At 42.7% G+C, this 22123-nt stretch overlaps 1 protein-coding gene across 1 annotated transcript in view; it reads left to right on the forward strand.

The window, feature by feature from the left end:
- The first annotated feature begins 6245 nt into the window (after nt 1-6245).
- NELL2 (neural EGFL like 2) overlaps nt 6246-22123 on the forward strand; it is a 148265-nt gene continuing 132387 nt past the window's right edge. Inside the window, exons 1-2 of the mRNA XM_082784489.1 lie at nt 6246-6678; nt 6770-6898. Coding sequence (XP_082640615.1) covers nt 6624-6678; nt 6770-6898 — 184 coding nt within the window. The 5' untranslated portion in view covers nt 6246-6623. The remainder of the gene's footprint in view (nt 6679-6769; nt 6899-22123) is intronic.

Consider the following 22123-nt stretch of genomic DNA (forward strand, 5'->3'; position numbering starts at 1 on the left):
CAGATGAAGCAGGCACTCAGACCTGGTCCTCCTAGTTCTAAGTGCAATTTTACTATTAGAGGGGCAAAGAGTGGTATCTAAAACAAGTCAGAATTTGTCTGTAAATGCTAATTTTCAAGAAATATGAGCCCAAGTCTTCCTCTGTCTTTTGTTTGTTCAAAAAAAAGAAAAAAAAAGGCAATAATGGACCTTATTTAGTATCATGTTCAGTAATAATTTAGCTGATGGAGATTTTTTAAACCTTGTGGCTTAAAAAAAATTAAAAAAAAAAAGATAAATCATACACATTTTAAAATGTATCATATACATTTACACTCTAGAATTGCTGATTTATTGTATTACCAGCCAGTTGGTTCTAGCTATTAGGATTTGAGTGTTTTTGTTTTTTTTTTTTTTTCCATATCTGTAGGACTAACCCAAGGAAGCATGTGCATACCTTCTTTATGCTGATGCATGACAGGAGCTCTCCCTTCCTCTGCAGGAAGAGCTGGTAAGACCTGCGTTGGGCATGTATAGACTGTAGAGTGGGCAGGGTTTGGAAATGCCCAGACTTTGCCATGCCTTGGGTCCAAATGTCATCCAGCACATCCCAACACCACAACATCTGGGCTACCAAATCTGTACAAATGTCCCAGCAGGGGAAGCAAATACTGTTTAGGTGTCTGCACTAAAGCCTAGCTGGGCCCCTCACCACCCAGACCCATCCCTTTCCTCTACATTTTTTACTCCAGGCAGTAGAAACCCAAGGTCATTTAAGAATTGGAGTTCAAGATGTGTTAGTGCTGCCACACAATGCTACACTACTTAAAGGCCTTCTTAATTATCTGATAGACTGAGGGAATCATTGAAGCTATTCCAGTTTTCCCAATAAATATGCCTTTGGGTATGAAGACTGTACAGATGAGTTTTGAAAATCTATTATTTGTCAGGCAGTGTAAGAAATCCTGTGATACTTTCTCTCCTGATACTGCAGAAGTAATTAGACTATACTAGAAACTGATACACATGTACCTTTGAGGTCACAAGCACATTTTAAACATTTCCTCCCTCTCTCTACAATGCAAGAACCAATATCTGGCTTTGTTCTGCTGAATGAAATGAGTATATGACAAGTATTAATGTTCTGTCCCCACTCATGGCACACCAGACATTTGAAATTGTCTGTGTTGGATTTGGGGAATATGTTGATACAGCAGCTTGTAGGAAAAGCAGAGCCTTTCACCACAGGTTTCTGCCATTCTTCCTGAGGGAGTGGGATCCAGGGATGGGGTATAGATCCTTATCAGCATCTGCTGTCAAATGAGGATTTGCTTTGATTTGATGCTCAGCTACTGGATTTTGTTTTCCCTTTATTTTCTACAGGAGGGAGTCTTCCACTGCCAGAAATCCTCTCTCCACTCTGGTACTTGCAGATGGATTTACCACGTTACATCACATTGTGGAAGGAGAACAAAAAATTGCTCTGAGCCTCTTTTACTGACTCTCACTCCAGCCAGTGCCTGGCTCCAGCGAGGGCTGTGCAGATTTTTCCTGTACTGCAAAAAAAGGAACATAGCAAATTAAGGTCTTTACATGCCAGTTTTGTTATCATAAACACTTGTGGTGGATACGCTGATACATTTTTAATAGGGGGTAATATTTCAGATGGCAAGAGGATCAAAGCACAGAGCACACTTAGGTCAAAGTAATTTAACTCTAGTCTTGCCTAATTGTTATTGTGACCCTGACTGGCAGAACTGAGATAATTAAAGCCTGATCATGAACTATCCTCTTATCCTCATTACGGTTCCACACACCAAATACCATGCCAGAACTCCTAGCTGACATTTTCTCCAAGAAGACATTTTTAGGCATCATAATGTGTGAAGGCTGCCAGCAGGGCAGTCTATCACTTCTACCTCACATCAAAAGGATGTGCACCCTGTTGGAGGAAAAAAATAAAGCTAGTATAAGAAACAAAGCTCTAGCAAGGAAGGTTAATGTGTGCACCTTGCAACTCAGAAGATCAAGGTTCAAAACTGGGAAAAAGAGAATGCAGCCTGCACCTCCAGCCTTTTTTTCTTGCCCCTGAATCAAACAAGAATCTTTGGGAAAACTTCTGAAAAATACTTTCATCTCTGCCCCTCATAAATGCAATTGGCCTCCGTTCCTCTTCCTGGGCTCAGATGCACACAGCCTTAGCTCTAACCTTGTAATTGCCACCACTCTTTCCATGTGCTGCTTTTCCACTTCTGACTGCACCTTTCGCATTGCCAATGCTGAAATGTCAGGTGCAAGACATGAAATGTACTTGAGTGAAGATGGCATAAAAAAACGTGAAGAGATGAAACTTTAAGAGGTGTAAAGCGTGTTCCTTAAATAGCAAGATCCTTTGTTTCACAGCTCTATTTCCTGATGGTAAGCAATTTTTGAAATTACAAGCGGGGCAATATCAAATTGGTATGAAACATTCATGACTGTATCTAAAATCAGTGATGTATCTTCAGCCGATGCATGTTTGAGAAGATTGCCAGGGCTTTTTAATGGGGCTGGTGCTGTCATGGTCGAGCATACAGCTTACTCGGTTTGACAATCTCTGCTGGGCCTCAGCCAAGTGCTGTATTTAAATCCCAAGTTCTCCACAGCTTCCCTGGTCAGAAACACAGAGTGCATTTTTGAGATGGGAAACCTGCATTATGTGGGACATGGATACAGAAACCACTTCTGAGATGTCAGAGGCTGTAAGACTGGCAAACTGCAAAAAGAAGATGAGCAAAGGGGTGTACATGCATATACATTTGTGTCTGAGGAAGGGAGAAGGAGGGGGAGCATGTGTGCAAGAGAAAGCTGCTAAAGGACAGAGAGCACTTGGGGAATCGGGAAGAAAAGACTGCAAGGAGGGAGCTCTGAGGAGGCTGAGGACGTAGCAGAAGTAAATTTCCTGATTTATAGGTACTAATACATAGAAGTCTGTATAGGTTGGAGGGAGAGAGTGCTGCAGGAGAAGTTCACAGGTCAGGAGGCTGGCAAGAAAAAAAATCGAATAAACACCTGAGGTCTATTGCAGAACAGCACCCGAGGTTTGCTCCTCACTGCTGAAGTCCCCATTTAGAAAACAAGTGCAGATGAGTTTAGTGGTCTCACCTTGGTACATCCTGGTACTTGAGGCACCACACAACTGGATGGATTTTGCACGCAATAGTTTTCATTGAAGAAAAGTCTGGATCGTAATGATGTAACGGTGCAGATACAAGTCCCCATTGAAGGGTGTCAAGAGGAACTGCTGCAGAGTAATTTGCCTGTTTTCCCTGTTGGTAGCTAATAAAACCCCTCATCCCCAGCAATATCAAATTTACTCCAATTAAAAATCTGCTTCTCTATGACAACAGACTATTTCTCCTCGTTCCACTTCAAAAAGTATTAATTATGTAACATCATGTTTTACAAATATTTTTTTTCTTCCATATAAATGCGGCATTAAAGTACTATAACGTCGAGTAAACAACTGTGTTTTGCAGTATAAGGAAGTTTGTTTTCTATACTCTGAGAAAGAAGTTGCATCAGTGTTGTGTAAGTAGGTCAGTGACAATTCTTTATGTATTTCTTAAATTCACATGGACTCTCCAGGTTCCGGCATAGGAATGCAGGGCTAAAGCTACTGTGAATAAAATATTCATGTTTTTCTTTAAAAATAAATAGACCCAGATAAGCTGCAGTAAGAGAGGTAATGCTTTCCCAGGGCAGGATTGTCATCGGCACACTTTAAGAGCTTTACTTCCTTCAGTTTATTAGCATATAATTAATATTAGTATAATTAATATGAGATTCCCTTTGCAATGAAATCATTCATGAATTTGGGACTTGCAACACATGCCTTAACTTTCCATTTGTCATAAAAATTGTTGTGAATATCAGCCATTAGTCAGAAGACCTACTTTTTTTTTTTTTTTAGATTTAATAGGGGTTTTGGTGGGAAGGAGTCAACACCATGATACCCATTTCACATGAAAATCTCACTGCAGTTGGAACATTTATGTCCAGAAGACTTCTATAAGCCAGCTGTATTACAGAACTTGTGTTACACAGTGTGCTCCCACCTGTGTTCCCAAAGGAAGGAAGGAAGGAAGGAAGAAAGGAAAGAAGGAAGGAAGGAAAGAAAGAAGGAAGAAAGAAAGGAAGGAAGGAGATATGTCAAAGACATCTAGGTTCTGGAGAGCCTTGAAACCTGCTGAGAGCCTTACAAGTTAATATCTGGAATAGACTGCTTTAGTGAGAGACCTGCCTTAATATAGAAAGCTCTGGATTATTGTGCTTTCACCACTACATTATTCTTATGTAGATGCTCTACCATTTTCTTAGGTCTGTCACCCTTTGCTATGCATGGGATAGATTATGGTGAGCCTCGGTGTGACACATATGTAGATCTCCTGGCTAAAAGATACGGTTTTCATCAAAGGGAAGAGCCAACTAAAGTTTTAGCTACATATTTGAAAGATCTAATCATCAATATCATGTTCCTCCTGTTGGTAGAAAGTCTCTTTCTGCTGTTCACTGAGTTGTTGGTTAGCTGAATTATGTCACTACTGACATCTCACACACAAACACACCTCTGTGTATGTCTATAATGTCTGCCCTGGGCTCCATGTAGAGAACGGGGAGCAGACAAAGCAGGTTAGATGGCAATTTGAGTGATTTTTCATGTATGTGACACAACGATGAGTGGCCACTCCCTGGGGATCTCTTGAGAGAGAAATGGGTTATCACAGGGGCGGGCTCCACCTGATTTACACTCTTACGCCTCTGTGGCAGCTCCAGCTGATGGAAATTGTTGGTGACTGCCTGCATACACAAGAATTAAATGTAGGTGTTTGCCCCTCTTGTTTTGTTCACTTCCACATCTGACTCAGCTGCCTGTGAGGTTCATTATGCACCATTATTGCTCTAGATTTTGAATCCCTTTCTTAAATTAATTGCTTCTGGTTCAGTTATCTGTAACCAATGTGATTGAAATAGCATGAAAACAATCACTGGTGTGTGGTCGTTGTCCATTAACTCCCACAGCAAAACCCTTCTTTCCCCAGCCTGCTTGTACAGCTAGTGGATTACATGAGTTCAGGGGCATGGTGTGACTTTGCCAAGGGGCCAGAGAAGATGTGTTGGTGTAGCAGAGGGGTTTTGCCTGGCCAGGACATCACCACCTCCTCTACTTCCTCCACCACCACCTGGAGGGGAAGCCTGGAGCTCTCCAAGGGTGGCACAGGAGAGAGGACACACCGGAGCTGTGCTCAATGCCCCGGCTGTGGGCTTGGCTCGAGGGATGGAGTTCATTCTTCTGCCCTCATCTTTAGACAATCCTCTCTCTTATTTATTTATTTTTTCTTCTAGGAGAGAAGGTGTTTGCTTTTCATGTTGCTTAGGATCTGAGTTGGTTAATCTGGCCCAGAAAGGAGATTCACCATTGCCTCCCACGGTGATGAAAAAAAAAAAAAAAAAGAATATGGAGAAAAACACCTCTCTTAGTCCTTGTAATTATTATTCAGAAAGATTTGTAAGGATCATTTCTAAAGATTTTATTATTTGTAAAGACCATAAGTGATGAATTTGGGGGGAGGCCAACAGACGCCACAGGAAATCACATATAAATCAGGGTCTTACTGGCGTGCATGCAAAGCTGGCAAAAATTAAAAAAAAAAAATCGATTCCTTGTTCTGCAGAACGCGGCCAACGGGCAGCAGGGCGTTAGCATGGAGCATCAGGAGCCCTTACGAACGGGAAGGTAAGCCCGAGGCTGCCCTCGGCCCCCGTTACACCCAGTGAGGCTCAGAAACGCCACTTGCCGGGGGAGGGGGAGCTGCCGGCTTGCAGGGCGGTGATGCCAAGCCGTCCTTCAGGACGGGGCGGCCGGCACCCCAGCGCTCAAAGTCCCGATTTCTCCCCGTTTCACCCCCGACTTTATTTTCCCGGGATCAGCCCCGGCTTTCTCCCGTCTCGGGATGACTCCGGCGGGAGGGGAGGGGGCGACAACAAATCAGGGGGACGGGGGGAACCCAGAGGGCTGCCTGCCGCCCCCCTGCATCCCGGGGGCTCCGGCGGCTCCCTGCGGGCGAGGCGGCGCCGCCCCCGGCCCGGCCCGGCCCGGCGGTGGGCGGTGGGCGGTGGGCGGCTCCCGCGGCCTCGCCATAAACCGGCGGCCCCTCCCGCCGGCCTCCGTGCTCCCGCTGGACGGCGGGGAGCGGAGCGGTGCTCCCGGGGGGGGCTCGCCGGGAGGAGGCTGCTGCAGGAGCAGCGAGGGCATCCCCTAGCAGGGAGGGAAGGGGAGGCTGCGGGGCACGACCCGAGGCTGCCTCCCCGCCCCGGTGGTCGGAAGCCCACCCGGAGGAGAGGGGAGGAGAAGGAGGGGGGGCTGCGCTGCCCGGCCCGGCCCCCCCGCCACCGCCTTTGTGTGCTCCGGCCGGCCGCCGTGATGCGCGCTGCGGGGCGGCGGGGGGTCCGCTCCTCCCGGTGAGAGGCGGGGAGGCAGCCAGCTTCTGCCCCCCTCCCCGGAGCCTTTTTTATTATTATTTTTTATCCTTTTTTTTTTTTTTTTTTTTTTTTTTTTTTGGAAAGGGGGGGGGTGGGCTATGGACTGAGCGCTGCGCTGTGCCATGGAGTCCGGCAGCGGCTTCGGCACGCTCTGCCTTCTGCTCTGCCTGGGGCCAGGTAAGGTGCGGGGGTCCGGGGGAAGGGGCACGGGGGGGGGGGGGAGGGTGCGGAAAGTTGCGGCGGGGTTAACGGCACTTTTGTGGGGCAGTTGCAGGCTTTGGCGTTGACCCCTCGCTGCAGATCGACGTGCTGGCCGAGCTGCGGCTGCCGGGCTCGGCGGCGGGCGTGCGGCAGGTGCCGGGGCTGCACAACGGGAGCAAAGCCTTCCTCTTCCCAGGTACGGCCCCGAGCGGCTCCCCCAGCACCCCCTCCTCTTCTTCCTTCCCTTACAGCCCGCTTTTCCTCCTTTCAGTCCCCCCTTTTTTTAATCCTTCGTCTGGTAGACGCTTAATTAAAGTACAGCAGGACCGGGGATGGCAGATGGCTGCTTGTGCGAGCCGTGGGGTGCGGTGATGAATAACAGCACCACCCACTCCTCGGCTCTACTTGGGAACCGCCGAACATGCCCCCGGTCCTGCCAAGGCAACGCTCGCTCAAAGTTTCCCGTGAATCCGGCAAAATGCTGCAGCCGGAGTGCCCCAGAGGAGCGAGGCAGATGGCGAAAAATATCGCTTTTTACTGGGGAAAGTGGCCTTTGTGAGCTCCGGTGCCATGCCCGCTGCGAGAAACAAAGGCTGAGTTTGGGCTTTTCAGAGTGCCTGTGATTTTTTTCTATTCCTAAATAAATAAATAAAATTTTAAAAAAGAAAAGGTAGTCTTGTTCCACTTCTCAAAAATACAGATACACTTATTTCAAGATACTTAGACTTTCTAATATTGTGAGTCACACAGATCTATAAAATAATTCTCAAAGGACATCTGAATTTGTTGGCACAGGTTGCATCGCCTACACTTGCTCATCTTCAGTGTATTTTTTGAGTTATGCTTTAATAATGTACCCATATCTTAAGTGAAGCTGGAGTCCTGAACATTTTCAGGAAAAATTTCTTCTTCATCTGGAGGAAAAAAAAAAAAAAAAAGCCTAAAAATAGCCTTTAAAAGCACATGGAAGATGATGAAATGCTCTTCAGAAACCTGACTAGAGAAGAGCAAGGGAATATAGCTCAACATCTGGTGGATCAAGAGGAAATCTCTGCAGCAGCCCATAGTTTTCAGATAGAGGGACTTGGTTGTTGAAACTCCTGGCATGACAAGAAGCCAGCTCTGGTCTGAAAGAATTTCTGATGCAACAGGCAGGAAGCTGTTTCCCATGCAGAGGAGTTATAATTTAAGGGAGATGAGATCTGGAAAGGGAACTTCTTTTTCATGGTTGCTTTAATGAGATAATTTATTAGAAGCTAATAGTTGCCAGGGGCTTTTTTTGAGGTGATCTCTATAGCGGTGTCCTTCCCTGGTACAGCCAGCATGTGTCACTATGGACACTAATGTGGAGACGTGCACGTTATGCGCTCTGAAGCACTGACACATGCTGCTTTTATTAAATGTCAGGGGTGGGCTTGCAGCTTCAGAACAGCCTTCTGTGAGAGGGTGACTGTGGAGAATGGCAACACGTTTGTATGGCTGTGTGCTTCCTAGTAAAATAGCTGGATTCCTGAGGTGCTTAAGGTACAGTGGTGCTCAGAGATGAGGTCCCTCTGTGTTACGATGCAGTGTGAAGGTGAGGAGTGAGACCTCCCTATGACTTCAATCTTAGTAGCATTAGGGGTCTGTAAGCATAACTCTATTATGTACTTTCCCCAGTGTTGGGACAAAAAGATTGCTGGGTTACTAAAGAATCTTTCAAGTTATTCCCTCTTGCTTTGTAACTATGTGAATATGCAGTTCCCAAGTAGGCTGCTAATTTAGCTGTAACAAAAGCAGAGAAAAGTTTTTTTCTTTTTTTTTAATGCCAACCTTGTATTTTGTTTAAAGGAATCGGGAATAAAACAGACACTAACATTTAGGTCTACGTAGTGGTTAACTCGGCATCCTTCAGTGCCCTGAAGGATTGAGTATACTTCTCCTGTTACTACATAAAACTCCTGATTTTCTTATAGGAAATAGACTCCTTAGCGGGCAGGCAGTGTCATTTTTCTAACTTGCTTTTAGAAATACAGACATTACCCTACTCAGTCAGGCCACTGGTCCATGTAGTCATTTTTGTTCTGTTCTTAGTGCTAACACCATGGGAGCATTGCTGCAGCGTGTGCGTCTTAATGTATGTATTTACAGTGTCTGAATTTGAAATACATATTCTTGCTGGCTTCAGATTTGTTTTTTGCCTGTGTGCTTTTCCTTACTTATACGAAAGCTGTAGTCCTAAACCCAAATAATTTGGGGGAAGGAAACGTGACTTTAAATCTATGAACTTACTCTCAAAGCTTTAACTTCTGGTCCTTGTCCTTCTGACTTCTTCAGAAGATGAATAGTCTATTGCACAACATACATTCTTGTCATTTTAGTGTGTTGTCTTTTCGATAGACTGGTGTAAAGCCTTACTTTATATATGCTTAAAATATACAAAAAGCCCAAACACTGTTCTTTATTTTAGAAAGAAATTATGAAAGTGGAGGTTGAACTGAACAGGCATATAGAGATTATATGGTGGGGAAATTGTACATACAGCTAAAGCAACAGCTAAAGCAGAATGGTCTCTCTTCTTCTGTTTTTAGGTGAAAAGACAGCTTTTATTGCTTAATTGAATGCAGCATTGATTTACAATACAAGGGGTTTTTATCATCTAATTGGCTATCCTGATAAATTCTCCTTTCCGTAAGAGATTTTTAAAGGAATTTATATCTCTAGATCATATAACACAGTATACAGCTGCCATGCATTTTTTTTTTCTGTTACCATCTATTCAAGAGCAGTTAGATTCCTCCTTAACAGTTACTGATTTAGACGCAATTCAAACCATTTGCAATTTTTGTTCACTTGGACTTTCCTTTCATGTATAAGTCTGATCTCTTGCTATACACACCCTGTAGAAAGCATAAGACTTATGAAACAGAACTCTTCCCACTGGCTTCATCAGGATTAAATGCTTAGTCATGATTTTAAAGCTTTTTAGGTTTCTGATGTTGCTTGGTTGTAGTGGCTTGGTAGCACCTGAATGCCAATGCAATCTGTCCCTGTATAGCTTCAGGGACTTATTTTTCTGTAGGAAAGTGATTTACAAAGTAGTTGTAAAATGTTCCAGTGTAGCTCGTGGGAAGATGGAATTATGAATAGAAAACAGGAGGAAGTCTTAAAAAAAAATAATGTTAGTGTTGCTATACATGAACATCTGCCAGCACTTCCTAGCCAAGAGCAGCTATTATGAAGTCAAAATATGTTGAGAGGAAAATTATTTCTTTTCTGGTCAGAGCACAGAAGTCAGAGATCTGCACCACAAACTTCTCTGTTGGTGCCTGTTTATGTATTACAGTGAAGTTTTCAGTACCTTAGTTATCCCTTTCAAAAATGGGGATGACATTTAAGGTAAAGCCCAGAGCAAATGAGTGGATTGGAGTATAATTAATGTATTTGAAGAAGGCTTTGAATTCCTTTTGGAGAAATCCTAATTGTCATTTTTACAACTTTCTTTGTAAATGACATCAATACAATTCGAGGTGATAAGTGGGGATTGAGGTAAATGTTGCGATTTTCCTATGCAAATATGCAAATCATATTGCTGCAAGACCACTTGAGCATGTGAACACTTGATGAGGCAGACAGCACTTGATGAGGCAGACAGAGGTATCACCAATAGAGGCTGTATAGTGTTGAGAGTTTCGGGTATGTCAGACATATCTGACTTCGGTAGGTTTCCTGAGCATAGGCTTCACTTCAAGCACATGTAAGGCCCAATGAAGCCAGGCATTTCAACTAGCAATGGAAAATGTTTTCGGATGTGAGAATCTAAAGGCTGCCAGAGTAACTTTGTTTCCTTCTGGCAGTCCTCTACGCAGTGACTTTGACACCTTCTCCCCTCCATTAGGCTCTATATTGTTATTATATCTTATATAATATTTTGATCGTGTTTCTGGGTCCCACCTGAACTGCTGTAATTCAATGTTACACATCAAACTATTGTTGTCCAATGCACTAATGGAGACATCTTTCAGTCACCTCTAGCAGTAGTGGAGAGTGGTGGAAGGTACATAGTAAATCAAGTGAAAAGGGGCACAAAGAGTGAAAATGAGAGCTAAGTGATGTGTAAGGAACGTATGTATCCATGAAAAGGTGTATGTGTTCCTCAAAGAGGAGAATAAAGGGTGGTCAGAACACTGCAGTTGGGTGATTACAGACAGGAACATTTATTTAAGGAAAACATAAAAAGGGCATGACTGTCAAAAATGTGGCAGCTTGTATATCTGAATACATGACTTGGAACTCACTTGGAATGTGTTTTTTTCTTTACTGGTTAGGATATGTAACTTATATGTTTATAAGCAGCATTCAACTATTCTTGTAATACATTCAACTGTATTGTAGGTTATGGGGGGGGTGGGGAGGGGAGTGATATGCTTTAAAACACCAAAGAAATAACTTTAATGTCTGTGTGATGCAATGAAAAGGACTTAGTGGCACTGTTTTTTGAACTGGGTCTTGTTGGCACAGACTGTGGGGGGAGAAGGAGGAGAAGAACCCTAAAATACACCTCTTGGTGTAAGTAGTTCATTGCTTATTGCTGTGTGATTGGATCACTAGCCCACTATTTAAAAATGTGAGCAAAATATGAAATAGAACTGTATACACACATCTTCTCTCTCTGGAAAGTACAATTTTTTTTTTTTTTTTTTTTTTTTTTTGGCCTGTGGTGTCATCTCTGAATGTTACTAAAGGAGCTAAAAATAAAGCTTCAGAACTAGATGTGAGTAAACTTTCTCTCATTACAGAAATAGGATTTAGGTTAGCTATGCACTTCACACATGCTTTTTTCCTTGCCACCTGCCACTGGAACCATGGACAGATGCTCTCTTCTAGTTCCAGCTGAGTGTGCTGAAAATATTACTGTTTCCAGCTGCTTGTCAGTGTTCAGGAGCTAGGGGTTACTGTCCCCACAACTTTTCCAATGCAAGAGATCATATGAGCATCCCCTAATCTGCTGATGGCAAAGTTGGCCAGTTTCAGGAGCTAACTGGGCTGACTGCAGTAACATGGAATAGAGATTCCTGTTTTAAAAAAAAAAAAAGTCTTTCTCCAGCTGTCCTAGAGACCCAAATCATCTCTCAGAGGAGCAGGAACAGAGCTGGGGGAGGGAATGCTAATGTTGCCAACTGGCAGGGCTGACTGCAGAGCGAATACCTGTCTGCAGCTTTTCTGTCTTGGAGCAATCTGGTTTCTCTTTCAGTCGTCAAATCCTTAAAGTGTGGGACCTTCCAGCATGAAAATCATCTATACATGTAGGTAACTAAAATTCCCAGAATGTTTCAAAGAGACAAAGAAAGCCCCTTACCCCTTAGTTTGGATAGACTGAAATAATTCCTTTTTGCTTTAGCAAGTACTGGACTTTCTTTCAATGATAGAAATGTTTAGCGTAAGCAAGTATTCTAGGACAACTTGGTAGCCACAGCTGCATTTGGATTTTGGCATAGCTGGAACAGCTGGATGTGCTTTCCCACCCCTGCCCTCTTTCCCCTTCCACCTTTTGCACATGACCGAGTCACCTCTGCCCTTCGTTGCTGCTGTACAAGCAGGAACTATTGCAGTATGGCACTGCCAGGGTGATCTGTGCTGCTGTGGAGCTGGGATCAGTGCTGGAGGAGAGCCCTGAAGAGCAAGGCTACAGAGTGGGGACTGCAAGACACCCTCTTGCTCCAGAAGTAAGAGTTGAATGCTCAGTAGGCTCTTTCTCTCAGCAACATTAGCAAAAGGAGGTGTTTGGGAAGCATTTGCTGCTGGAAGAGCCTGCCCCCCCAAAAGGAGGATGCAGTATGTGAAAATCCTGTATGCAATACACATCCCAAACCATGCTGAGTTACCACACATGGAGAATCACAGAGTCATTTAGGTTGGATAAGACCTTCAGAGCCATCAGCTCTAGCCATCAACCTAATCTACTGAGTCTCATCACTAAACCATGGCCCTTAGTACCACACTTATGCAGAACTGCCATGTACTTAGCCACTGCATTGCCATACGCTTTCTTTACTGCTGAGTAATCATAAATACACCCGCTGTCACTGCACTCTAGGTACTGCCATGCTGGCTTATCTGTAAAACAGAAGGTGGGAGAATTATTGGAAGAACAAAACTTCAGTGGGGTTGACATGTGACTCCTGCTTGTAATAATAGTACAGCATGGGCTGGAGCTGAGAAATGGGTTGTGAACAGAGACCTGATATACTCCACAGTCATGTTTCTGGAGAGGAGCTTGCAATCCCTATGCATAGTCAGTAATGCATAGTTGATGCAAAATTTTGTTAAGAATTGACAGAAAACAGCCTGTAGCACTCAGGGGCTGTAACTGTTTTAATGCTGAAAGTTTTAAGTAAATAATGTCACTGAGAATGTATACTGGGAATAAAAAGTGTTGTAAAGGTCTGAGTGCAGAGCAGTAAAGCTACTTTAACTATGGCTCTAAAAATGATGTCATTGTTCATTGCAAGAAAAGATATTCTATATAAAACTTTTTTTTTTTTTTTTTTTTTCCCTGTATTCTTTGTTTTTCTACAGGGGGCTGTTTGGGGAGAGGGAAATGAAATATGCAGAAATTAGATATTCCTTCCATACCCTTTTTTTTTTTTTTTTTTTTTTTTTTTAATATATATATATACATTCAGATCTTGTGCTATGTGTCTTGGTATGGACTTTGGGTGGCTTTTGGTCTGGTACATTCTGAAGAGCATAGATTCTAGAAGAAATTACAGCTTGGAAAGAGAAACATGTACTAGCTGAAACAGGCACCATGTCTTGTCTGCCCAGATCCCATGGGGAGATGGTGCCAGACAGCATGATTTGCATGGGCTTAATGAGACATCGAAAGCCTCCCACCTTTGCTACTTCAACCTTTGCAAGCAGATGAGTGCCTGCATTTATTCATCTGTGAGGGTTTGACTCCATATGAGGGAATGTCCTATTTTGCCATGCTTTCTGGTGCTTTTCACAGCCAGGTTGCTTCTAATATCTGCAACCATTTGAGGGCTTTGGGGCTCCGATTCCTATTTGGACAGTGTTTGTTGTCTAAAACTTTGTATTTTCTATGACAGTCTGGTTGCTCAGGTTAATTCAAATTACTGCGCTCTGTTTAGAAGCTCAGTATTGCTCAGAACAATTCATGCTGATTAATAACAAGTAGGACTGCACATGCGTGTTCCTACATCTACAGTCAGGCCTCTTCTAATATAACGTAAGAACAAACCCCTTGTTGAAGCTAGTGCTGTCTTAGGGCATTGAGTGTGTTTGAAAGCAGAAGATGAGCCTGGTGTGCAGCTCTGGGGCATATACTGAAGGAAAAAGAGGGCATCCCTGTGCTGCTGTGGGGCAGAGCCTTCTCCTCCCAGAGAAGGAGAGGATGGTCAGAGGAGTGGGGGAGTTTCCTCCATGGCTACGTCTCCACCAGGCCAAGCCTTCACCAGGCAGCCCCTCCTGCAGTGCAGCAGGGTGTAGCTGGTGACAGAGGTGACGCTGACAACATGATGGCATCTGTCTTGCATGTGGTAGAAACCCCAGTACCTCAAAACACATGTGTCATGAGAGCAGGGGCAGAGGCCTATGGGCTGCTGTTAAGGATATCTTTCTATACTGCTGGAGGAGGATTGTGTTAGCAAGGGGCAGTGACATGGGAGAATGAGGTTTTGCTGCCCTTATGTAACTACCTTGCTGTGTCACTTCTGTAGTCATGAAGTAGCTAAGTTAGAGTTATTTTTATTTTTTATTTTTTGCCCTGCTGCTGCACAGTTCATTCTCTAGTGAGGTTTCGGAGAGGAGAAAAGCATTTCCTATACATTCCTTCATGTCGATCAGTCTCATAGTCTGCTCCCTCCCCTCATTTTGACACAACCAAGCTGTTCCCTTATAAAATCTGGGAATTAGTTTTCCTGCAGTCCACCTATGGCTTGAGTTCAGCTACTCTGTGCTCTCCATCTCATGTGGGTGCAGCCTTGAAAAAATACCTCTGCGAATGGTTAACTTCCCTGCTTCTAGTGCATCTTTGGGGAGGCACACAGCTCAGCTCGTAAGTTATTTAAAACCAGTGGATGAGAGCAGGAGATTATATATAGCTATCATGGGAAGCCGTGCTTCCATGTAGTTACTCTTCAGTTCCCCATATAGTGTCTTGTTTGGCTGTACTCCAAGGCGCATATCCACAAAGCAGCTATGTTCTCCCACCTTAACTTCTAAGGCAGAGCTGAGTGTGGGGGGAAAGAATTAGGGGGTGAAAAATTATTTTCCACTTTTTTTTTTTTTTTTTTTCTCCATCTGTTTTGGCTAAAACTCTCTACGTTTGTCTCGGTGTTAAAAAAAAATACTGATTTATCCATTTCTGTGTTACCCAAAAGATTTATTCTTGGGAAAATCTGAGAAGAAATGTGATAAGAAAGGGTACTACAGTATTTATTTATTTATTTATTTTCCTGGTTGTGCTTTGTTTTCCATGATAAATACCCGTTATGAATGTTTATTCAGTTATTTCAGGTAGCTGGCACTGGAATTAAAAAACTTAATTTTGTTGCAAAAATATTTTTACAATCTCATTCAGGGAGATTCCCTCCCTCTCCCACTCCCCCTTTTTTTAAGCCATGTTTAGGTGGAAAAAGAATGCTGTAGCCATTTTCAACATGCAAGAATTTAACAGCATTTTTTTTTTCATTATTTATGTTAAGCATTTTTTTGTTTATTTTTCTCTTCTTGGTGCATACTTTTTGTGTGTGTTATTCTGATGACTTCAGGGAGAAATAAGAGCTTAGAAAACTGACTTTTGTGTTGTGCTGTCTTGGGAGATGCCACTCACATCTCTGTGTGCCGCTGGAAGGTGCTAAAGCAGTGGGCATGGTATAAAAGGATGAGATGACTGAGAGAGAATTCTGAAGACAGTGTTCAAAAGGGTTTCAGCTGATTAACATATTTGCAGCAGCAACAACATTGCTACGATAGACTGTAATGTTTCCAAAGGAACCATTACAATCAATATTGCTAGTGATCCATAACTGAGAACTCTTTTAGTGGAATTTAAGTGGCAATTTCCTTCTCTAAAAACATAGAGGGAGTATAATAAGAAAAAGACCTCCACTTTTAGAGTTGTTCTCTTTGTTAGAGGAACATTTAGACAGTATCATCAGCACAAATGCTCGTATAAGGATAATTAGAGGATGGTAATGTCCACATTGTTTTTTCTTTGAAAAGAGTCACTGGGAAGAGATGGGCTAGCTTTGACCCCATGGCTGGAAGTCTAGCAGTCTCTAAAGACTAGTAGTCTATAAACACAGCTGAATAATGATCCAGAAACGTTCCAAAGGAACTTTTGTGGTTTGGAGGTCAGTAATCTGTGCTTTAAAGCTCCCTAAACATGCATTCCTGTATTGGGTCATGGCTGTTCCAAAGATACTCAGAAAATTTCCTGTCACACTGGCTCATTCCCTTTAGCTTACAACTGTTCCCAGCTTTGTTCAGCACCCATTCAAGGTGAGATAAACTTGAGTTATACAGTAAAAAGGACTGGCTTACAAAGAAAGATTTTGAACAAACTGAAAACATATAGCTTGTCCAAGCAATGACAGAAGTGTTGTATGATAAGTGTCTGCTATTAGAAGATTCCCAGAGGTTTAGAATGAAAGACTTATTTAGTATTCAAAGAGGTCAAGGAAAGAGTAATTAGCTATGTTGTAGTCATTTTGTTACTTCCAATTCATATGCCAAGGGCAGAGTGGATTACCCTGTAAATTTTTCTGAACTCTGGAAATCTGGGATGTTGATGGACATCAACTTTGATTTTTCCCTAAAACTGTATTTTGGTGCACTTGAGTATATTTTAATGTTACTTGGATGAAACAAGCCAACAAGAGTGAGGAAATCAGTATTTGGAAGCATTTGTGATTTTAACTCATCCAAGCTTATAAATTGTGCATGTGGGTAAAACATGTACCTGATTCACTGGGGCTAGCACATCCATCAGATTCCATTAATACCTGATTTAAATGGAAAATTATTGCAGGAGTTCAGACGAACTTTGAGCCTCCTCGGCTTCCTTGGGACCTCTGAGAACTGTAGCCTGAGTCCCTCATGTATTTCTGTTTGTCTGCCCTGCTCATAGCTGAGCGGTGTGTATGGTATTCCTTGGTATCCATAGTTCCAAGTCCTTCTAAGCCTTCTAATCCTTTTCTTCACCTGGCATCAAAACAGTTATTAGATTAGTAGTAATTTTTCTGAGAATGCCAGTGAGGTTGGGGGCTTGGGTGTTCTTCTCCTCCCCTCATCTGTGGCCCCCTTGCCCACTTGCACTTCCCCCTCGTTTCTGCTGGAACCTGAATTCTCCTTATGATCAATCTCCTTCCTTCTCTTCCTACTGCTGTTTGCTCAGGCCACTGCCAGAGGCCCGGGGCTAGCGTCAGTGTTGTTAGATACATCAGGCATGTTTGAGATATTTTTTTTCCACTGGTGGCCTCCCTCCCCCTGCCTTGGATGCCTTGCTGGCTTTGTTACTGAGACGAAGGTCTGGGTTTTTGGATTTCCCTAAGTTGCTGACTGTTGACCATTCTTCCGTGTCAGAAGTCGGTCTTTCATGTAGATCACATCATTGTGTTCATCTGGGAATGAAGATTGATCTCGCATTAATGCTTTCTTAAGCTTACCATTGCCTTGTATGAAAATAATTCATCCTTGACACTTAGATGTTTGGTGAGCCAAAGGCAATGAATCCTAAAGTGACTACAAAAGCAATTACACCCCAGAAAGCCAGAGGTTAGGGAAAGCTTGGATGAGCACTCCCAGCTGTTGCAAGGAGGGAGAAACCATTAGATTCTTAATACAGAAAAAAAAAGCTAAACCTTCCAGGGCATCTGCACATGCTTGGGGTTGGGCTAGATGATTTCAGGAGGTCCCTTCCAACCTAAATGCTTTTGTGACACATAGGCTGCATGTGGTGGGTCCTCAGGAGCAGCAGAGAGGTCAAGGAAAAGGAGCTTTTGAGAGGGAGTGAGCGGGCTGGAGGCCGTGATTAGGCCTTGCTGACACTGGCACAGCGAGAGCCAAGGGAGGAGAGCTGGGGGGGTGCTGCTCAGAGGATGTACGAGTGCCCAGCATGATCCTAATCCACAGGTGCCCTGGAAGGTGCTGGCCTTTTGCAGTCAGTCAGTGTGTGACCCAGTTCCCTGCTATGATATGATACATTTGAGGAGCCTGAATTATGTCATAGCTTCTGGGAGGAGGGTAGGTCACGTAATCCAGCTTGATCTACATCCAGCGTAATCTGCTTCTGTGGTTTGTTATTGCTGTTGGTTCGTATTTTATTGTTTTTGATTGATTTGACTTTGTTTACCTTCCTTCATCTCCTTTTTCATTTGGAAAAGGCTAACAAGCCTGCTTCCTCCTCCTGTCCCTTCCTCCATGGCATCACCTGCATAACTTTTAAAATTCTGCCTGTGCTATATGACTAGGGAGTGGAGATAAATCCAGTCTTTTAGCAGTTTTCAAGTGTATCATGCCTTTATTATAGCACCAGTAGGGCTGGAAGATGATACATTTTTTTTTTCTTGTGCTCTTCAGTCTGTGTCTCAGTGTTAACACATTGTGTGGTGTGATATTTTTGTTTGTTGTTGGGGCAGTTTGACACAGTGTGCTCGTATGACAGTATGCAGCCAAGCATAACTAGGTGCATATGCCGCAGATGGCAGCAGCAAGGAAAACAAGACAGGCTTCATTTTCTCCACAGGTTTCAAGGTATTCTCAAACCTTCTAGAAAACCACATTGTGCCTAAAGGGGCATGAGTGTGTTCATGTATATATACATGTATATTTATAAAGCTATACGAACTGCAGCCTTTTAAATGTAGCTGCAACCTGTCTTAAGAACCAGACATAAATCTCACTTTACACTACTTCTGTGTTCTTCAAACACAATAGTTTTTATAGTGGTATTGGACCTGAAAAACCTAATAAACATCATTAAAAGTATTACTTTCAAGTGAGCAAATACAAAGAGTCTTCAAGAATTTAAAGACAAATTGATAATAGTGGTGGAATATAGACTAGGGAAAACTAGTAATCAAAAAGCTATTGCATCTTATAGTTGATAACCCAGAAACTCTAAGTCACCAGAAAGCATTACAATAATAAACACCTGGGGCAGAACATACTATACAACACACATTTTATTTTTCCTACGAGTAGAATTTCCATGATTAGCAGAAGCCATCTTTCATCTTTGTCACTTTGTTATCATGTAATAGGTCCCCACTGAATAGCACCCTCTCTCTTGGTGATAACACTTTGCATGATGACATAGTTACAGCGAAGGAGATAGTATTGCTTGTGGGCAGGGAACAGTGGTTTTCTGTATCATATATGCATTTAAAAATTCCTGATAATGCTTTTGTACATGTATGTTGCTTCCCCCTGTGTTGATGCACACATTACTTATATTCCTTTCAGAAGTGCACATTCACATATTCTTTGGCACTTTGGTGGGAATTGTTTTAGTAACAATCTAGCATGGTAGGATCTGTATTGTTTTTCTAAGCAATTCAGATGTTTCAGTCTACTGCTAAGAATACAGATTCATTATCTGGAGCTCTATGTATTTAAATTCAGGTTGTTCTACAGTTAGGTTTCTCATCCATTGCAAAAGGCTTGAAAAATATGCTGTTGAAGATTCTGTCTAGAACTTTTACTGTATTTATTTACCTATTTACATTTTGCCTACTGAGTCTCCAAGTCATGAAACCCCCAGACATGGACCCTACATATTTCTGGAAGAGTGCACCTGACTTGCAGCTGTGCTACTTTGCCTTATAGCAAATTGCTCAAACTTGTAATCTGGGTGATTTTTTTTTTTTTTCCCCAAAGGAGCCATAGCCAAAAGGAGGGTGAGAGACATCTAATTGTACTAGCATTGTGATCTGGTAAATTAAGCCTGAGATCAAAAGAGAACTTTGATATGTCATCCTGCTGCTCAAATGGATTTTTGTAGTGGTGTAAATTTAGCCACTGGATCCCTCTGCATTTATTTTGTTGTGTTGAAAGGATCTGCTAACCAAGCAAAGGTGCTGTGGTTGTCTGCGTTGTGCTACTGGCACTCTGAGACTAGCTGCCATTGAAACAACATTTCTGTGGTTATTATCAAGCTGGGGAATCATCCTTGCAGCTGCACTGTTAATGTGACAACTTCACAGAAGCAGGTGGATTCTGCTTGTGTAGTAGGTGGCTTGGTGGAAGGAAAGATCCACCTTCCCCATTCCATGCAGTATGATCCAGTTAGGTATGTGTGTACCATGAAGAATTGTTTCATAGCTCAAATCCCAAGATTATCTCAGGGGTTTGGCCATGTTTGATTGCTTTTCAGTGGGTAGCACCTGAACAACTGTTTTGTAGATGCACAAGGGTGTACAAGGAGGCTGTTACAGCAGGGGAAGTCAGTCAGGCTGTGGGAAGGTAAGCTCAGCATTATAGAAAGATTCAGCTTTGTTTGACTTCCCTTGGTATCTGGAAGTAGCTAGTTTATACATTCAGAGGCTTAATCCCTAGTATAATCACTTTCAAACTTACATTGAATAGTCTCTTCTGCAGAATGGTCCTAGACAGAAAAAGATTTTTGGTGGTATTATTGTCAATTTACAGTGAATGCATGATATATTACAGCCATAGTTTGCCCTGGACACTCTTGTATTTGCAAACTCTTTCATAAAGACACTTCCACGTCAGTGCCCGGAGCTAGCAAGAATGATTGAGGGCTTTTGGCCAGCAAGTTGTCCAAATCTATAATATCTGGTAGAGGGTTTTCTCCCATGTAAATATGTTCCATTTTCATTGCATTTTGCAAATGCATTTGCATTTGTTGATTTTTTATTGTTCCTTTAGCTTTAAAAGAGCAAAACCAAAACCAAACAAGCTTAACAAACTAAGCAAAAATTGCCTTGGGACTTTGACCATGGAGAACAAAACATTACAAACAAAGCTCTTTGAATGAAATCATGATTACTTATGTAAATGCACGAACAACTCCCAATTACACAGGCTCAATAATGGTTTGGTTATTTCAGATCAGAAATATTGCAGCTGCATTCAAGCATATATGCCCAGGCTCTCAGCACCTTATTCCCCATCTTTTCCTGCACTGGATTTGTGTTCTCAGCTGTGCCAAAAAGGCTTTAAACACACGAATATATAGCTTGTAGGTGGGCCAGAGTTTTGACCAGAAGTGATGTGATCAATGTTGTTTGAGGGTATCAGTATGAACAGTCAGTATAATTGAGAGAAAAATAAGTGTGCTCAGAAACAGGCCCTTCTAAGTCTCTTGTGTCACTCCGTTGTGACTTGTGGGACTTTGCATATATACCATAGGTCTTCCTGTGTGAAGTTGGAGGAAAGCCCTTGCTGGGTGGCTCACCAAAGCTGTGGCTGACATTCAGAATAGAGACAGCTACGAAGCAAAAGCAGTGGAAACCTCTCTAAATGCTGCAAGAACAAACTGTGACTTTTCTCCTTTTTTTTTTTTTTTTTTAATTTGAAGTAATGATTTACCTTCAAGTGAGTTTTTGTGTCAATTGCTTAGTTTAAGCACATTTTTTACTCCTCTGTTTCTCCTTGCCATCCATTGCAGTTCTTCCTACCTCTCTGTGTGCTGAGCCATCTCTGTAATGGAGATAAGAAGGAAGACACATAGACGGTAATCAACTGTGGTGGTGCCTTAACTGTACAGGCAGATGCAGTCTGTGGGGTATCCCAAGATCATTCCCTGAAAGATCCCCAATCATTCAACCTGGGATATTCACTGGAGTCCTTGCTCCCTCTCCATTCATGAGTTTTTGTGCTGTTGAGAGTAGGTTGCACCCAGTTTATAGGGAGCACCCATGTGTTAAAGGTCTCTCTATATATACCTGGTTGGATCCTGACTTATAATTAGACCATAGTCATTGTGTTCACCCAGACCTGGCAATCTGGCAGTGCCATGCACTTCCTTTGGGAATGGCCCCAGTGGGAGTCTTATGGGGTCAGTGCTCACCCCCTGTCTTTTAGTCTTTCAAAGCTGGGACAGGAATACAGCACCTCCTCCCAAACTCCCACAGAGCTCCTTCTTAGGGCTTGGCAGAAACCAAATCAGGTTCATGTGGTTTTGGAAGACTGCAGCTGCTCCTATTTTGCTATTCTCTCTGAAATGCTCAGGAACGTATCAGGAGGGAGGAATGAACGAGCATGTAGGAAAATTGTGTTGTTCTTAAGGGTGTTTTCCAATGTACATGATTCTATGAAAGGTAGCTCAAAATGTTTTATCAGTTCAAATAAAGAGTCAGGTATGTATTAAAAAAAAAAAAGCTAACCCAATCAACATTCCCACTGAAGTATCTAAACCATAACATCGTATTGTGGGGTTTTGGTCTAATAA

Source organism: Aythya marila (assembly GCF_965140915.1).
Source record: "Aythya marila genome assembly, chromosome: 1".
Lineage (NCBI taxonomy): Eukaryota > Metazoa > Chordata > Aves > Anseriformes > Anatidae > Aythya > Aythya marila.